The following is a 17,612-nucleotide window of genomic DNA, read 5'->3' on the forward strand; positions in this document are numbered from 1 at the left end:
TGTTTAGTATTTCACCATTTTCCTTCACTGTTTCCCACAAAATGAAAATTGAGTGTTAATAGAAGAACTGAGGTATGTAATTGCTCAGCCTTATGCTCAACCTTTCAATATAAAGACCTGGCAGATACAAATGTGTATTAATTGGAGACATTAAAACCTAATATCAGGGCTCCTTGTACTTCAGAATTGTTGTGCTCATTGAAACGTGGCTGGAAATGAAGCTCCCAGTGCCTTGAATACAGCACAAATGAAGCCAGACCACTACCTTATACAACAGCCCAGACAGAGAGAGGTTGCCAGTTCCCCAAGACTGACTGTTGACCCCACAGATATACGTTGAGAACTACAACTCCTTTTCCTTGCTAAGCTGCAGGAACCTATATGCCTGCATATCTGGCAGTTCAAGACTGCTCTTTAGGAACACCAGGGCTTCCGCTCAGATCCCAGAAAAATTCTCTCTTCCGCAGCAGTTACAATTTAAGCTGTATACCTAGCCTGGAAGCCAGCTCAGCACACAGGACTGATTCCCTGGGCTCAGTACCCTTCTGGAAGAGCTGGGGAAGCAGCAGGTACTCCACAAACTTGGCACCACCTCCACAGCTCTTCCTTTGCTGTTAGAGAGAAGCAGTTGCCTGCCCTAGGGGAAGACCCTGCAGAGAATGACTGTTACCAAACTAGAGTCATACACGTAGAAGCAAAATCCAAGAACTCCAGCACCGAGATCTATAAACCCCCCTGTGCAGGCTTTTCCACATGAAGCTGAGCACGGTTTTTTTCTAACTAGCCACACCTTAGGAGATTGACAAGTCTTGTTCTATTTTCAACCGTAACACAGAAACAATCCAGCTAGACCAGGCCAAGGCTTTTTTGGGTTACTACAGCAGCTAGCCTGCCTGCAGCTACAAAGAGAGGTGCCTTAGCTAACCCCCGCAATGTCCCCACATGGGTGAGGTCTCCGCTGCTGCCGCAGAAGGCCCTGGGGGGCACCACCAAAACTGCAGCTGACGTGACTGTGCAAACTAACAAATGCAGGGGATGGCCCTCCTGCCACATGTCCTCATTTTTGTTCCAAGGGGTGAGGCCCACCTTAAATCATCACCCCTTCCATTCTGCTAGGAGCTTGGCAGAATAAACCCCAACCGCTCTTACACCTACAGAGTGCCTCAGGTCTCTGTCCCACAGCCTCCCCGCCAGCACTCCCCCGTAAGGCTGCTCAAACATCCAGCCATTCTGCCTCTCCATGGCACCATATTGGTATCTTACCTGCCTGTGCTTGTCTTCCCCACCCTCACATGCACCCAAACACAATGTGGCAGGACCTTTGCCTGTGAGGACCAGATTAGGAGGCTGGGAGAGCCAGCTTGTACTCCAATCAATTCCACGACCCAGGAGGGACATGGAGCAGTAGGCACAGGCTCCCAAGACCCTTTGACTGGTGTCCCTTTCACTGCCAGCAGACTGGCACGTATGGGCAGCAATTGCATCAGCTCCTCTTCCAGCTCCTCCAGAACCAACTCCATTCCTCCTCCGCATCATTCCCAAAGACCCTGCCAAGTCAAGGGATCTCCTTAGCAAACTTCTAGCCCTGGGCCAGCCATCTATTCACACACCTGGGAGAGAAAGCACCAGCTGTGTGGTACCCAGGCTACATGTACATTGCAGATTTGTAGTGCTGCACAGAGGTTTTCCATTTTGTTTCCTATTCCCTTCTCTAGCTTTGACTTTAATGACCACTCAACCACCCTTTTCATGTAACTGTTGCAAGTCAATGACCTTTCCTGAATGAAAGCAGCTGCCCTTCACTTCATGTCCCTAGGTCTCCTTGCAATTCTCTAGTCAGCTTTTGTTCTTACTGTCTCAATGATCTAGCAGTACCAGTGAACTATCACCTCATTCTCGAGTTAAACATACTCAGTGAACAACAGAGAATGCTACAGGACTCCACAGGTGACCCCCTCTGATGTGAGAGCTATTTATTCCTTCCCTTTAATCAGCTGTTCTTGAGAACCATTCTTCTCCCACAGCAGCTTAACTGGGTTTTTTTTCAGAGCTTTTGGCAACAGATTTTGTTGCAACACATAGGTGACCAAGGTGCCATTCAAGAGCCAGATATGCTGAAGCAGCTGTGCATTCTCTCCTTCACAGAGCTCTCACTTGAGAGAGAAGAGGTTTACTTCTATTGCATCTAATCTGTGGCCCATTAATGCTGTTCTTCAGCATCGGCAGAAACAACGTATGTCAGCTACCAAAGCTGAATTCCTTGGATTATCTTTAGTAGTTTTTTCATCAATATAGGTGAAAAAAAAATCTCCAAAGATTGGGAAAGGAAGAAACAGTCAGCAAGAATGAGGAAAAGGGAGTGCTTTGATCAAATTAATCCAGTGGTCTCTTGGGCTGGAAAGAGATGACCCAACAACTGTGAGAAGGAAAAGGTACAACTAAGTTCCTTTGACTCCTTCAAGCTTTGGGGTCTCCTTGACAACAACTCTAACATTGTTCAGTTAGCACCTGCACTCTATACTGTATTTCACAGCTCCAGGTTATGCCAGGAGCCTTGACCTTGTGGGAGAGGTCAAACATGGAAGTTTAAGTGGCATTTCAGAATGAAGTCGAGCCCCCACGCTGTCTTGCAGCTCACAAGTACACACGCTGAGTTTTGTGACACAAAGGTGCAAAGCAGCGGAGGAGGATGGCAGTTATCCCGCAGTGCTCCATCAGATGCTGTCCTCTCCCTTGCTGCCACCCTCCACAACAGAGGGAAAGAGGAATTTTTTTACGTAGACAAATAAGTGAGGGAGCACATTCAAGACTGAAGACCACACTACAAGTCCAAAGCAAACTCCAGGAAGGTGAGAAAAGGAGAAAGGTCATACCTAGTATTAACAGCTTTTCCCATCAGACACACATGCTAGCTGTGCTACTTTGCAATTAAAACAGGGCAACAGAACCTCTTAATTAAACATTTTATTGAAACCAATACAAGCACCATGCTTAGCAAAAAAGATTTGGTTTAAAGTAAACATGCAATGTGAACTAGCAGAGACTAAACAGCATATGGAAGTTGTACTGGTTACTGATATTTTCATGGAATTGCCAAATTCTCAAAACTGGCTGTGAACCTCTCGCACCATTTACCACCCACAGCACTGGTGCCAACCCTGACATGTCACAGTACACAAATCACATTGAGCCTGGATCACATAACAAAAGCAAGAGTTTCACTGCGCCCCTTCTTATGTCCCATCACACCTCCATTTCACAGTTACTAGTGTATGTATCAAAAAAAACACCATTGCATGGCATTTCTTTTTTGAACACACTGAAGCAAGGAATTGAACTCTCTTGCTTTTGCATGTTTGATTCAGACGCCTGTTACCAGTTTAACATTGTTTCTGGACAGCTATTTTACAGTTAAAGATACAAAAATGGAATCTTGGTACAAATGCATAAAATGCTCCTTTGGAGAAGTGAAAAGGTGTCAACACCCACATTATTGCCTCCTTTGATAGATCAAAACAGCATTCATGATACTAGCAACACACTTAAACCATCAAATACCAGCATTTAATTTTTTTTTTTGTTAAAAATATTCAAATACAAGTCCATTTTATGGGCTGACATGCAAACTCATGCTTTAATTCAGCTTACCATCAATTAATAGGATTACAAGAGCTGTATCCCAGCCATCTATTCAATATTTAAAGCAAACCAGATTGTGGCAGAAGTCTCCCTTTGAGAGACCTTTGACTTTAACTCGAGGCCAAGGATTTTATGGCCAACTTACTAACTCCTGAAAAATAGGAGCTCACAATGGAAAATGCTGACTCTCAGACCTTTAGCTACAAAGGCTCCCATAGGTGGCATTAGTTAATTTATGTTTTCCTTTAGTCTGAACCCTCTTTAGAGATCTGAAAATTCAAGACAAATGTATGATTACAGATGGGCAACTCACTAGTAAAGCACAGTCAGAACATACTGGCCTTCTGAACATGGACACACCTGCCTCCCACTGATGTTCAGGGGAAGCAGTATGGAAAACACAGTTCTAAAAATAAAGTGGGAAAAGTATGTTATGAAAACAAGTATTATCTGTGCAGGAAAGATTTTGACACAATTAATGTCTTTGTTTAATCAAGTATTAGCACTACGTGTATCTCAAGAGCCTAGGACAGTAAGCAGCAGACAGTTGTGTCAAAACACTGCATTAAAAACAAGGAAACCACAAACAAGCCTAGAACAGCAAACATCCTCTGCACACTCATTCTCCAAGTACCTGCAGCTGCTTCCTCACTTCCACAGCTCAGAGAGGGGAAGGAGGTAGAGCTACCAAGCAAGACTGTTTGAAGAATAATACTGGTGGCCTGAGCAGCATCAACATCACCTTTCACAAGAAAGAGGGCTTTAACACTCTCATCAGGATTTGTCTGCTTTCTGCAAGATTCGAGGGGCAGCACCCAAGGCAGAAAGTCCTTAACCGGAGGCAAAAGGAACATCTGAAGTGAAAGAACTCAGACTGAAAATACAGCCCTAAGTAGCAATATTTTCTTGGCAGAAGGTGGAGTGATCCAGAGATGAAGAATCAAATTCAATCACTTGACTGCAGCAGCTCCTCCCTTCTCCTCCCAAGAGAGACAGGCCCCTTTTACAGTTATTGTTGTCAAGACCTGTGCAAGCAGCAGTTGGATGCTGGCAGCCCACCAGTGTACAAGATTATTATTAAGATTATTAATAAAGATTATTAATCCAGTTTTCCCCACTGCAAATCAACCTGAACATTACAAGTGGCAGCTTCCCTCTCACCCACACTGTACTTTGACATGCCTTACCTTTAGCACAATGCCAACAAAATGAGATCCTTGCTGTTTCCAGACTGATGCTTAGAATGGCACTATTCTTTAAGCTAAAGTCTTATTTATACAATGTTTGTCACAACAGACATTGTTTTTATTGATCTGTAGTACAGAATGATCAAGCAACAGTTTCATAATCAACATTTTTTTGTCCAGGGAAATGAAATTGTTTTTCCAGTTCACTACATTAACACAGAAATTTAATTTTAATTTACAAGCATTTCTTTTCCACACTGAAAGATCAATTTAATTGGATCATTCTAACATGTATTTTGAAAAGCTCCTCTCGAGTCAGATTTGTATACAAATAAATGAGCAGTAACATCAAACTAAGAAGAGATTTACGAACACTGAGGACCTTTGCAAATGAATTCCTTGTGATCTTAGAGGAATTAGTGTTTTAACACTAACACAACATATGTTTACAAATGAAAAATAAACCTTCTTTCAGCAAAGGTTTCACAGCATGAAATACTGGCCTCCAAATTTAACACTGCATTCCTTCTCACCAAACAGATTTGTTAGGGCAGCTGTATTTTAAGGTACATTATCAACAGGAAGCTGCTCTTACGCAGATACTTCTTCAGTAGCACAACAAACACTCATGAGCAAGATAGTGAGATACTGTCACATGAGTACTCCTTTTGCCACTGCATGGGCTGAACATGTCCCATATCAGACAACTACTCTATTGAATATAAAACAGACCTGTAAAAAGACTGGTCATTTATAAAAGTTAAATACTATTTTCACATTAGAATATCTGCTGTTTCAAAGAGATGAACCGTAAGTAAATGAAAATCAAATTATCACTTATGCAAAAGCTTTATCTGGAATGTAATTTTGACCAACAAGCAGTTAAAGGTAGAGACTGTAATTAAAGTACTCAAAAGCTATGTGTGGCCAACTTTCATAACAAAAGAGATATAAATCATTCATTATCATGAAAATCTTTAACCTCCTGACTCCTACAAATGGAGTAGATGACTGGAATTTCAAAGATAATGAGGTTAGCTTTTTTTTCTTTACAGATGTCAACTGCAACACTAGGCACTAGGAAAAAAATGTTACTTGGATTCTTTAACAAAGTTTTTACCAAATTTGTAATAAGTGGCAGTGTAAAATTCTCAAGTCATTTTAAAGCTAACAAATTAAAGGCACACAGTATTAACAGGTGTTTGTATAACAGGAAACGAGCAGAGGTAAACTTCTTAACAGTGTAGTTAGTTATATATGCAAGACATCTGGTACAAGAGTAACCAGAGTTGTAATTCAGCCCTTAGTTATCACCTAGTTCCTGTAAGACTATATTAGCATAAGAACTGGACAGTCAAAGCTTTGCCCTGAAATTTAGTAAGATTGACTCAGTCAACTGAGGAATTACTGGAATGACAAGAATTAGTTCCAAGAATTTAAGAAAGTTCACATGGACTCGATGGAAAGATAAATGGATGGATTTGCTGTACGAGGATTTTGTCTTTTGAATACTAAATGCTTCCAGGGAGTAGTTTTCAAAATTGAGAAGACATTATGTCAAAAAGTCTGAGAAGTAAGTGACAGTACACAATTTCTGCATATAAATGGCTAGTATATGTCATAAAGATGCATTTGTAGCTCAGAAAAAGTTAGCGTCAGCTTCCAAATTATGTTTGTAGATAGTTATAAATCCAAAACTGAACTATTTTAGTTATAGAAATATTAGTCACAAGAGTGCAAAAGGAGTCCCTGCAGAGGAATATTCCCTTTTAACAGGTACAAATAAGGAAACACCTGCAAAGATTTGTTACTTCAAGGAGACAGACCTGCTATTCTTTGCACAAACTTTGCACAAAAGATATACTGCAGGAGACAGATGTAAATACAGTGCATTTTTTAGATGTAAGTATTCATGTCTGGTTCCAGTATTATCAGGATGGTACATAAATACTTATTACAGAGGTTTTCTTAATGGAAGAAGCCCAGTTTCTCACGCAGCCATTCTTCAGTTAGGTCTTCTGTATTTCTTATTTCAAATACCTAAACAAAATTGCATTGCATAAATTCTTGAGGTGATGGTAATTGAAAGGGATAAGCATACAATGCAATCAATACCTTTCCACCCAAGTTGTTTGAGCCATAATAAATCAGTAGCCAGCCTAGTGTTTTCATGTGCTTTCTTGAAAGGATCGGTTAATATTCTAAAGTAACATCAATGCAAAATAAGACTAAGTGGCAAAGAATATTACTTTGCCACTTGAACAAGAAGTTCTTTGAACTTCTTATTAAGAAGTTCTTATTCTTTGAACAAGAATCCTGTAATTCCTATTTCTAGACTTCATTCTTCTCCTTTAAGAATATATGAGACTAGCACATGTACTGCATTTTAAAGTTACTCTGAAATGGCACCATCTCATATGCATTATCTCAGCAAGAAGATTGTCTATTTGAAGAATACAAATTAATTTAACCTCTGGGCTGAATTAACCCCAAAGTTCAGGAATTTTGCTCAGCCCAAGACACAGTTATTCCTTCTTTGAACTAAAATAAATCCATAGTATCTAGTAGCATACTGTTTTCCCTGTTAGAAACAAGCCTGGGATACCTTGAAATAGAAAACTTGAAAAAAGCCACCCCAAAACCACCAACCCAAAGCTTTGTGGAAACCTTTAACATAGCCTTGAAGCAGAAAACAAGACCAAAGACACCAATATATTCTTTCCATATAGGCAAGTAACTAGTTTGTTTGTTTGTTTGTTTTTTTTAAATACCCTGGAAGAGAGGCTAAGTTAATTGAGATGCCCACAAATTGATCATCTTTTCAGAAAAGTCAAGTAAGTAAATTTTACAAATCCATAGGCTTTCAGATGTGTTCTTCTAGGCAATGAAAACAAGTATTTTAACTGGAGACTGCTGTTACTATTCTGACAACGCTGAAAATAAAGCTGTATCAACACTAAATCATTTACCTTATAATGGTATGCAGTGCATAGCTGCAAAAAGCATGCTCAGGCCAACAGAACGAATAGAATTTTGTAACACTCACAAAACAAAGCTTCTCAGTGAACCTGCTGTTTGGAATGAACTTCCTCTTTAGTCCTGCCCTCAGACATTTTACCATGTTAATCTTCTTCAGGAAACAATTCAAGTTTTGTATCTTTCTTCCTCATTTCCCATCTCTACTGGAGTGGGCTCTGGACACTGCTTCTTGTATTTAGACACTGATCTACTACTATCAACTAATACTGATTTTTTTTTTTTTTTAAGTAAAAGATGGGGGGAAACCAAAAATTCAGTGTTGTAAGAACAGAACAGCTTAACAGAAGCCAAGCTAATATGCAAGCCACTGAAAAAATAAGAGGATGCAGTTGAGTCACATGCAGAAATCACACCAGGAGGAAGTCACAGCACGAGCTAAAATGGAACATAGCTCATCGAGTGGCAAGAATAAAGCACATTTGAAGAGCAAGTAAGCAACCCTAACTGGAGACAGGCTATCTTATCCACCTTCAGAAGGAAGATGATCATGGACCTCTACATCCACTCCTAGGCTTTCATTCAAAAGCCTTTGAAGACTGAACTTCTCCCACTTGACAGGTGATAGTAACTCCAATACAGCTAGTCTCCAGGCTTTCACCTTCTCATCAACTCTTCCTTCTCACTCACTGAAAACTGCCTTCCTCCTCAAGGAATTCTTTTCTATCAAAGATGCTAAGAGTTCTCAGGCCTCTAAGATGCAGTTTCAACAGACCTAAAAAAAGATTTCTCAGGACTGTACCAATTGCTTCCATCATCTAATCTTCTGCTTCCCTCCTATTTACTCCTGTCAACCTGATGTCTAATCTAAAACAGAGAGGTCCTTTCTTACAAGGTACAGCTAGAAGAGGTAGAAGTTCACAGTTCTCTTATTGGCCCAACACTTTTTTACTAGGATGTTAAAGTACTCAGTCAGAATAAGGAAGGTCAAAAGGGAACGGTGCTGTTGAGGAATGATGAAGTCACTTCACATTGTATGAAAAACCTGAAGTGACCACTGACTCTATTTAGCTTTACTGGTTGAAACTAAAGCTTTAAGAAGTCTAGGCGCCAATTAAGCAGATATTTCAAATATCTCCAAAATGACAATTAGGTGGCTTTTTTTTTTATTCCCCAATATATATGTATACCTAGGCCTAGCAAATGCAGTGATTTCTTCTGGTCTCAGCAATAGAGGAAGCAAACGCAGGAAGATTTAGAATTGTTCATCACTTGGCACACGTTACTTATTCTGAAGGCTATGTTCTGCAAGCACACAACCCCATAAACCATGCTGCAAAACTAGTCCACACCACACCATACTAAGATTTCAGTCTATTCTTCCCATCAAAAAATTCATTCCCAAAGCAAAGAAGTCCAATGGATGTTTTAGTTTTAGAGAACATTGTTCTTCCTGTACTCCAGAAAATCCCCACATAATACTCCTCTCTTCAGTCTTCCTAAAACAGAATCTGTTCACTGTAATTACAAAGTCTCATAACACCCTTCAAGCAAGACACAAAACAGCTTCTGCAACCTGCATTTAAGGGGGAGACAGTTATTTCAACTACTCAGTTATACCTTAGTGAGTTCAGCTGTCTGTACAAGCTTATTCTTGCTTCCAGCATACATCATCTGCTGTTCAGGCTTACATCCTGTAGTTTTGTGGGAAAAAAAAGGGTTTGTTTAGTTATTTTGACTGCAACACTAAAAAAAAATAAATATCTTATTTTTGAAAATAATCCAAACTGAAAGCTGAAGTCTCCATTCAGAAAAGTGACCTATTTCTTTATATACATTATCATCCTTGCTCTTACTTTCGTATCTAGTACTTGAAAAGCATTTCCAGAAGTAATAGTTGTGCAGGTTGAATTGGTGGTCTCAACACGCACCTGTATTTCTGCTTAGAGCTAACATCAAACATTGCAGCAGTCAAACTTGAATCACAGCCAACAAAGCAGTAGCTCCTGCCACTACAGTAGCGTGCTGATTACACTACATTCAATTCTTCGCCCTCTTGCTATTTCTGGAAGATTCCCATGTTTTCACTAGTTACACAGATCTTTACAGCATATGCCTATGAGCTGCAGCCAAACTGAGAACTAACCAAGGCAGTTTGAATTTGTTGTTCTTTCTCCTAATCTCTCCCCAAATGCCCCAACTGAACTGGTAGCTCAAGATGACTCCTCTCCCCCACCCCAGTCCCAAACACAGAGCCACTTCAGACACAGTTGAAGTTAACTGCTGTTTAGAGTCCCAATTAATGGTTCATTGTTCTGACTCCAGTATCAGTTTAACCACTAACTTGTATTTGCAGAAAATTTTTTAAAACGGAGAGCCTCAAGAAAAAAAAAAAAAGAAAAGGCTTTTCTTTAGAAGTTGCTTTTTTAGAAGTTTCTAGATATTAGCGTATTTTAAATCTTGCCACCCATAAAAACCATTGTCTAAGCTCTCTTTTCCTGTGAAGTACTACAAGTCTGCCTGCTTTGCTATTTCAGGGTCTGCCAGGAAGTTTCTTACTGCTGTTCTAACTCACAAAATATCTATCCTTCAGAAGTAACACCCAGAACATTCACACAAAGATTCTCCAGTAACTACAGAAGAATATGCTCACTAGTTGCTAAACTCTTTTACCTACCTAGTTATTCTAGTTCTGAGTAATGAAGGGTAAAACAATGCAATCAGTTTATCTTCTTCTAGAGGATAACAAGGATAATCCAGTAATACCAGCAAGCTACCCTATTACAATTCAGAACACAGATGGAAGCCACAGGAGCAATTCAGCTCTGCAAGTCCAAATCAAGTCACGGGCTATTTGGCTTCTACTAAAATTACACAGTTCCCTGCACAGGTATGTTTATGTTGAGGGTTGCTGTGACACAGAGGAAGCTGCTGCTCTATATAAACATGGGATGATCTAAGATTACAGTCTTTCTCCTCGAACTTAATCTGTTCACCCAGCACTTTCACCTGCCCAGATCTGGGTTATGGAGCCCTCTTTTCCTCCTTTTCACCCATAATTGTGACAGCCCTTTAGACCTTCACATCACAGCACTGTCTGGAGGCATCCTCTGTTGCTGTCCATTGCACACAGGCCCCCTGGAAAACCCTCCTCTCAAATTCCATCTTAATCCTTTTACAGAGTCCTGTTCCCTTCATGGGTAGACATGGGTTCTGATGCCCTTCTGAGAAGGAGAGGAACTTCTTCCCACCCAGTCACTAACATCCAAATAGCAAGATGGACAGAGGTGAAGATAAACCCTCAGGAACAGAGGTTGTATCTTCCAGCTCTCTCCTCACTCACTTCCTGAGCCTTGTCTGGTCATATTTTGAGGACTGCCCAAGATTTGAGGAGAGAGTGACAGGAAACCCATTAGGTTAAGCCTACATGAATAGATGCAGAGTGCTCCAGGCTAGGCTCTTTTCCTTTACAGGAGGGTGTTGCTGAGCACACCCCTGAAAACACAGTGGGCAGGCACATTTAGAAAGACACACCTTTTGGCCAGCTATGCAGGAAACAAACACTTCTGTTCAGCCTTCAGACATGGGAAAGAAAGAATCTCTTCTATCACACATCTTAAGTGCCCTAAATGTGAACCACAAAGGCAGTGAAAACCTCCAGCCGCTAGGTAGATCTGGGCAGATGGAAGCATTTACACTTGTCACCAGCTGACAGTGAGGATGGAGCTAATACTCTAGAGATTCCTCTCTGCCAAAGGTGGTCTCCAGATAATGCCATAACTTTATAGTGCCTTGCTTCCAGCAGTGGCATAAGCAAATCTAGCCTTAAGCATCTGAACCACTATTCGAGCATTAAGCACTCATTTTATCTTCCAGAGCAAAGAATATTCCCATATTTACAGCCCATAGTAGCTACCATTCACAATATTCACTCACCAACTGGACTGGAGAAGATAAAGCACAATGGATAAGAAACTCTTCCATCATCATGCTGATACTTGTAACTATACACAATAAATGTTTTTTCTGAGGTTAAAGAAACTAAGAAATCAGTGATTTTATTAGGATATAATCCTCAGTTATCAGAGCTTGATGCAGGCACAAATTAAGTCTTGCATTCTAGAAGATGCTTTAAATTTGGTAAGTACTCTCACTGTTCTCCTGTTTTCACTTCCACACTTGACTTTCAGAACTGACCCCGCCTGTCTTTACCAACCTCTACCATGGGTATGAGGGCTGTCTCTGTATTACTGTTTCACATCAGAGCTAAAAATCACCCTTTCATTGCAAATATTCCTCTCCTAGCTTTGTAAAAAGATTTCCCACACCCACTAATGTGTTTCTGGCTTAATGAAAGCCAAACTCTTTCTTTGCAGACTAAGCATTTCATTGTTTCAGGTGTCTTGCTGAATTTGAACTCAAGTTTTAGCTAGTACTCTTGCTTTACAGCCTCCTACTGCACTATGGTCATGAAAGAAAAGATTCACAATGGCACGCGGAACAGTGCCAACCAGCTTTTGCGGATAATGGAGGCAGATATTTTCTTCACTTGTAACTTAAGTACCCCTCTTATTTCATCTAGTTAAAGAATAATTTACTTGTCCCTTTTTTTTTTTTTTTTTTTTTAATACAAGGATTCTTCCCTAGATCACATGCCTACAGCACTCCCAGAATCAATAACTGCAGCAAAATAGCAAGGGCCACACACTGAGAGAGTACCAAAACAGATCCTAAGTTACACAGGCACTCTTCTATGTTTAGAAGTAGCCACATACAAAACTGGTACATTTTACTCACTTCTTTACATTAACAGCAGCGTGGCTTTGCTTTACTTTCCCCAAACATAATATAGTCTAAAAGGAAATAAAATCTCAGGAAAGGCTTAAATGTGTCAACAAGTGGAACATTCCAGATTGTTTCAACAAGTGGGACAACTGTTCCATGCATCATAAGAACTGATCCCTAGGTTATCTCACAAATAAAGTGTCAGTAAAGTTGCACTACAGGAAAGTATTGGCCTAAAAAGGTGAAGTCCAACTTTGAACATTTTGAACAGCTTCCAGGAGTAAGAGCAAATGCCAGCAGCACAAGAAGGATATCGAGGTTGTCTCTCAGGCAGCTCATCTTTTAGCTCATCGGGAGAAATACCCTGGTAACATTAAACACAAGCAATATTTGAACAAATGATCTTGCACTTGAAGGTATACTATGAAGGCTAAAGCAGAATAATGGAACAGTGAAATAGCTGTAAGTTAGATGTACATCTACAGTTGAACTGATAATGATCTCTCACTCAAATTACTAGAGTGGTTTAGGAAAACCTGTGTGCCAATAGATTCCTATGACTAAACACAGAATTAATGTTAGCATGAATAATCATCCCTATTTTAGGCATAATGAGTTTAGAAAACATTTTTGGCTCTAGTTGGATATGCTAGCAACTACCATGCTTTTCTAACTCTAGCGCTAAACAGAAGTAAGCAAGCACACACCAAAAAAGTATCTGTTAAAATCAGCTACGCAAATGGTGCTTTTGAAAAATTCAGTCCTTCCTCCTTGAGCAAGCCAAAAAACAACAACAAAAAAAAGAGTCCCTATTCTATTCAGATATTACATTAACTTCTACATTCTAGGGAATAAGAGCTACGGTTAATGCTCAAATCCCTGGGAAGGATTTAATTTTGCCCTATGTACCATTAAGAAATACTACATGCTGGGCTGACCTTATTATGCCACCTATCAAAGTTAGAGTCTGCAGAGGATTAGCAATCCTAGCTTCTAATTGATGGCAGATCAGCTCAGAGCCAAATATGCAAACCTACGTGGAAACACAGCAGAAATCTCTTCAAAAAGCCAGCAGGTGCCAAAGATGCTTTTTACACAGTTGTATCATAACAGCTTTAAAATAACTTTTTTGTGCAATTAATTAGTCAACTCAATTGCTTCTGCATAGTTCCACTATTAATAGTGCTGTGCTTTACATGCAGTGACCATGCATTTAAATAAGCTCATGACCCAAATTAGATTAAGAGTTTGATAACAATTTGAAACTAAGGCAGTACCTTAGAGACAACAATACATTGCAGGCTGAAGATACTCTTATTTACAATTCATTTAACAAACCTCATGCTCCTCATCCAGTACCACCAACTGCTTATCCTTGTCGATTTTCACTATAAATCAAAATAAAACATAGATCAATGTTATTTTCAATTGATTTATGCAATGCATGTCTGAGGCTTTTTAACGTTACCCCAACAAACATATTCCTTGTGCTTCCATTCTGCTTCTTCAGTCTATCCCATGACTTCATAAAATCACTGAAGGGAAGCGCACAGTCTAAGCGTTGTTCATTGCAATACACTCTTCTCAAATTTCAAAGACAGAAATGTCAAACTCCCCTACTTAAAGGCTACAAAATTTACAAACTCAAAATGACTGTGCCTTGACATTTTTTACTATCATTTTACAAACAGTGGTAGACTCTGAGCCAAAATTAAGTATAAATACTAAGAGCAGATGCAGTTTTGTATCATAAGAACAGCACTGCTTTACTGTTAAAATTACAGACAGAATTTGAAGTACTGAAGTCCATACAAGAAACAGCCTCTTGGCTCACATTTATCTGTTAAAGCAGCAACGTTACATGGGAAGGAAAAGAGGAGATAGGATTTTCTGCAAGACCTTGCAATTTTTGTCAGACATGTTTTTAACTTACTTATAATGGCAGCATTGTTGGTTTCTTTACGAAACCGGAATTTTCTCAGTTTCTCCACCAGGTCTTCAGCAACATCACAAACCACCAGAGATTCACTCTACAAAAAGGAAATGGCAGAGGGGAGGGAAAGATAAATAAATCTTTCTAGTAAACCAAAAAAAAAATCCCCATGTCACGCATATGTGCACATAAACCCTACTAAAGTGGAACTGCATGCAGCTTGTCCAAAGTTTCAGAACATATACATAAACCAGAAAAAACATGGATGAAAGCAGTTTTTAAAAACACAGTAACAGAACACTTATCTGTTTTAATATCCCTCCTCAAAGCCACACAGTTAACTACAAATATTTTATTAGCTATTCCTGAAGTGGGATTATTCTCATAGCTCTTAGAAGTAAACAAATTTTACAGTTCATTTGCCAAGACAAGTCCTGAAAGAAGGAAGCCTGTTAAAGTGGCAGTAAACTGGCTAAAGTAATTTCAGCATTTAAAATACTAGGACCTACTACTAGTACTTCAGAAGAACCCAGACAGTAATCAAGGGTCACTGCTTATTTTTACTCATAAAAATATTACCTGAACTTTTGAGATTTACACACCCAGAAAGCATTTAAGACATTTTAACCAAAAAGCATGCATACTTCCCCCCCCCGGGGCTTATATGCTACTAACTCCAAGTTTTCAGAAGAAATGTCCAGATAACGTATTAGTCATCACACTGAAGATGGGGAAGGAAATGATTATTTCACAAGCAGCCGTGCAGGTTACCTTCCATTACATATGCAATTTTTAAACTGTACCAAGCCAACCACTGCCATTTCCTGAGCAACATTTTATCCACACAGCCTCTATCACCACAGTTAAGAGATGCAAGCCAGCTAGACGAAGAAGTTATTTAACATCTCCAGCTTATTCATATTATTGTATTTGTAAATTCCTAAGGCATCAAGGCTTTGGTGCCAAAACAACTGTATTTCAAGACTTCTTTAAAAAAATTGCTCAAATAAAAAAAAGTAGTTGCAAGATTACCTATCCCAAGATCTACTGAAGAGCTGTTTCACTGAGACAAATCACTGCTTAAAAATCAGAAGAAAGTTACTACTTAAACTCTGAGTTCTGTCTCCTTCTGTTCAACATTGACTTGTTTGTGAGATTTTCATCAAAAAGCAGAGCACTGTCCCTCCTTCCCCACTTCCAAAATCACCTTGCAAATATCCTATGTTTGTTGTTACTCCTAAAAAGATTTCCACCTTGACCAAATTCTGGCACAAAGCCTTGTGCCTCTGCTTCCTTTTAACAGCTGGAGAGGAAATCAGGCTCTGCTGTGAAAGGACAGGTCAGGCACTGTGTGCACAGCCTTTGTTATTTTGCTTGCTCCCCTAAACTTTAAATTGTTCTTGGCTCCTTCTGATCCACAAATGTCATTAATACCCACTCTCACTACTTCAGGCGGTCTCTACTTAAAAAAAATCACCAACAACAAAATTCAGGGCTGCATTTCAAAACTGAAGTTATATTCTGTATCAAACACTCTTTGCTGAAGGAAGCATTTCTCCCAGTCCTCTGGGCTCAGCAGTTTCCTATCATCTTCCAGCAGACACTACAGGGTATGCAGTGCTCTTGTTCACACCTGTGCAGTCACAAACATAAACCCCTAAGAGAAGTTGTAGGCTGTGCCTGCAAAACACATGCTGACATCAGATTCAGATCATCTATCAGGGCTAAGCTGGCTCAGCAGTGCTTGGTTTCATAAAAACTAATAAAAGTCAACTCGAGAGACAGGACTGCACAGACAGTGGGCACACCTGCCAAGCAGCACGGTGGGGGGGTGTTGCTGTTGGTTAACCTCAGCCACCATTCATACCGGCATTATGCTTCAAGATTTTCAGAAACCGATTTAGCCTTCTGCCGAACAGCCGCTGGCAGGGCAGGGTCAAGACTTCCCTTTTAAACAGCTGTTTCTTCATTCTCCCCCCGCAGGCTGCCAGCGCCCAGCACAAAAACAACCGAAGAGGTCCCTTGGCCGGCGGGGCAGCAGTTGAGCACGGCACGACCCGGGGAGGAGGTCGGGCAGGGCCGGAGGAGCTTCTCACGGCAGCACCTTCCCGGGCAGCACCCCTAGACCGAAGGGCTCCGGCTCACCCTGAGGAGACACCCACCCCCGCTCCTCCGAAGGCACTTTCTGCCCTCAGAACTCCCTCCCCAGCCCGCCGAGCCCGGCGGCGCGGGGACACCGGCCTCACGACGCCTCTCCCGCCTCAGCGGGGGGGACCCTCCCTCCCCGAGCCCGCGGAGGCCGTTGGGGTTCCCCCCGGCCCGGCCCGGCCCGGCCGCCTCCCCCCCTCAGACAGCGCGGGCTCCTCTCACCATCTTGCGCGCGCGCGCAACCGCCCAACCGCCGACCGCTCGCGCGCCAACAACGGAAGCCTCCGCCCGCCGCCGCCTCCCTCGCTAGGCTGCGCACCCCACTGCGCCTGCGCCGGCGGGGACCCCGCCTCCCCCTCTCCTTTGACCAATCAGTACCGCTGTCCCAGCTGGGGGGCGGGTAGCGTCACACCGCCTACGGGTAGCGGGAGGGTTCAAGGGCCGCGGGGTAGAGGCTCGTTGCCGGGCGCGTCCCACGTGCCGCGGCGCCGCAGGGGAGGGAGGGAAAGGGGCGCGCGCGCGGGCGCGTGGCGCGGCGCCACGTGATGCCCCGGCCTCGCACCCCGCCGTGCCCCTCCCCGTTGCTATGGCGCCTCGGCCCCGCCCTCCCGCGTAGTCATGGCAACGGGGCGGGGCCGTGTGCAACGGGCGGGAAGGTGTTTCCTCACGTACGGTCTGTCAGCTGTGGGGGCGGCCGGGCCGCCCCCGGGGGCGCGGGAGAAACGGGCTCGGAATCGGGGAATTCCGCTTCTTAGCGGTTAGCGTGCCTTAAGGGTGACAATATTTAAACCCTGATCCGCAGAGGATCCTCCCTGTGCCAAGGCCGGGCCGGGATATCAGCCCATGGGCAGGGTCAGGAGCAGGCCCCGGGGAGGGTGATCAAGGTTAGACGAGGCCATTAAGGCCTGTTAGTAACTTCACATCCTTTACTAAAACGATGGAGA

At 41.9% G+C, this 17,612-nt stretch overlaps 1 protein-coding gene across 1 annotated transcript; it reads right to left on the reverse strand.

Moving 5' to 3' along the window:
* Positions 1 to 2,949: 2,949 nt before the first annotated feature.
* GMFB (glia maturation factor beta) lies at positions 2,950 to 17,000 on the reverse strand. The gene is made up of 7 exons (XM_069783101.1): positions 16,891 to 17,000; positions 14,521 to 14,617; positions 13,926 to 13,975; positions 12,900 to 12,951; positions 11,739 to 11,819; positions 9,423 to 9,496; positions 2,950 to 6,866 (listed from the first exon to the last, which is right to left on the reverse strand). The coding sequence occupies exons 1-7, from the start codon at positions 16,891 to 16,893 to the stop codon at positions 6,795 to 6,797; spliced, it is 429 nt and encodes a 142-aa protein (XP_069639202.1). The 5' UTR covers positions 16,894 to 17,000; the 3' UTR covers positions 2,950 to 6,794.
* Positions 17,001 to 17,612: the final 612 nt, after the last annotated feature.

Source organism: Haliaeetus albicilla, chromosome 5 (assembly GCF_947461875.1).
Source record: "Haliaeetus albicilla chromosome 5, bHalAlb1.1, whole genome shotgun sequence".
NCBI lineage: Eukaryota > Metazoa > Chordata > Aves > Accipitriformes > Accipitridae > Haliaeetus > Haliaeetus albicilla.

Excerpts from the sequence above, each read along its gene's own strand:
- GMFB (XM_069783101.1), bottom strand. Across the intron at positions 11,820-12,899 it reads GCCTGAGAGACAACCTCGAT|TTATTGTGTATAGTTACAAG; the intron begins ATCCTTCTTGTG and ends CAGAAAAAACAT. Across the intron at positions 6,867-9,422 it reads AGACAGCTGAACTCACTAAG|GTATTTGAAATAAGAAATAC; the intron begins GTATAACTGAGT and ends AATTTTGTTTAG.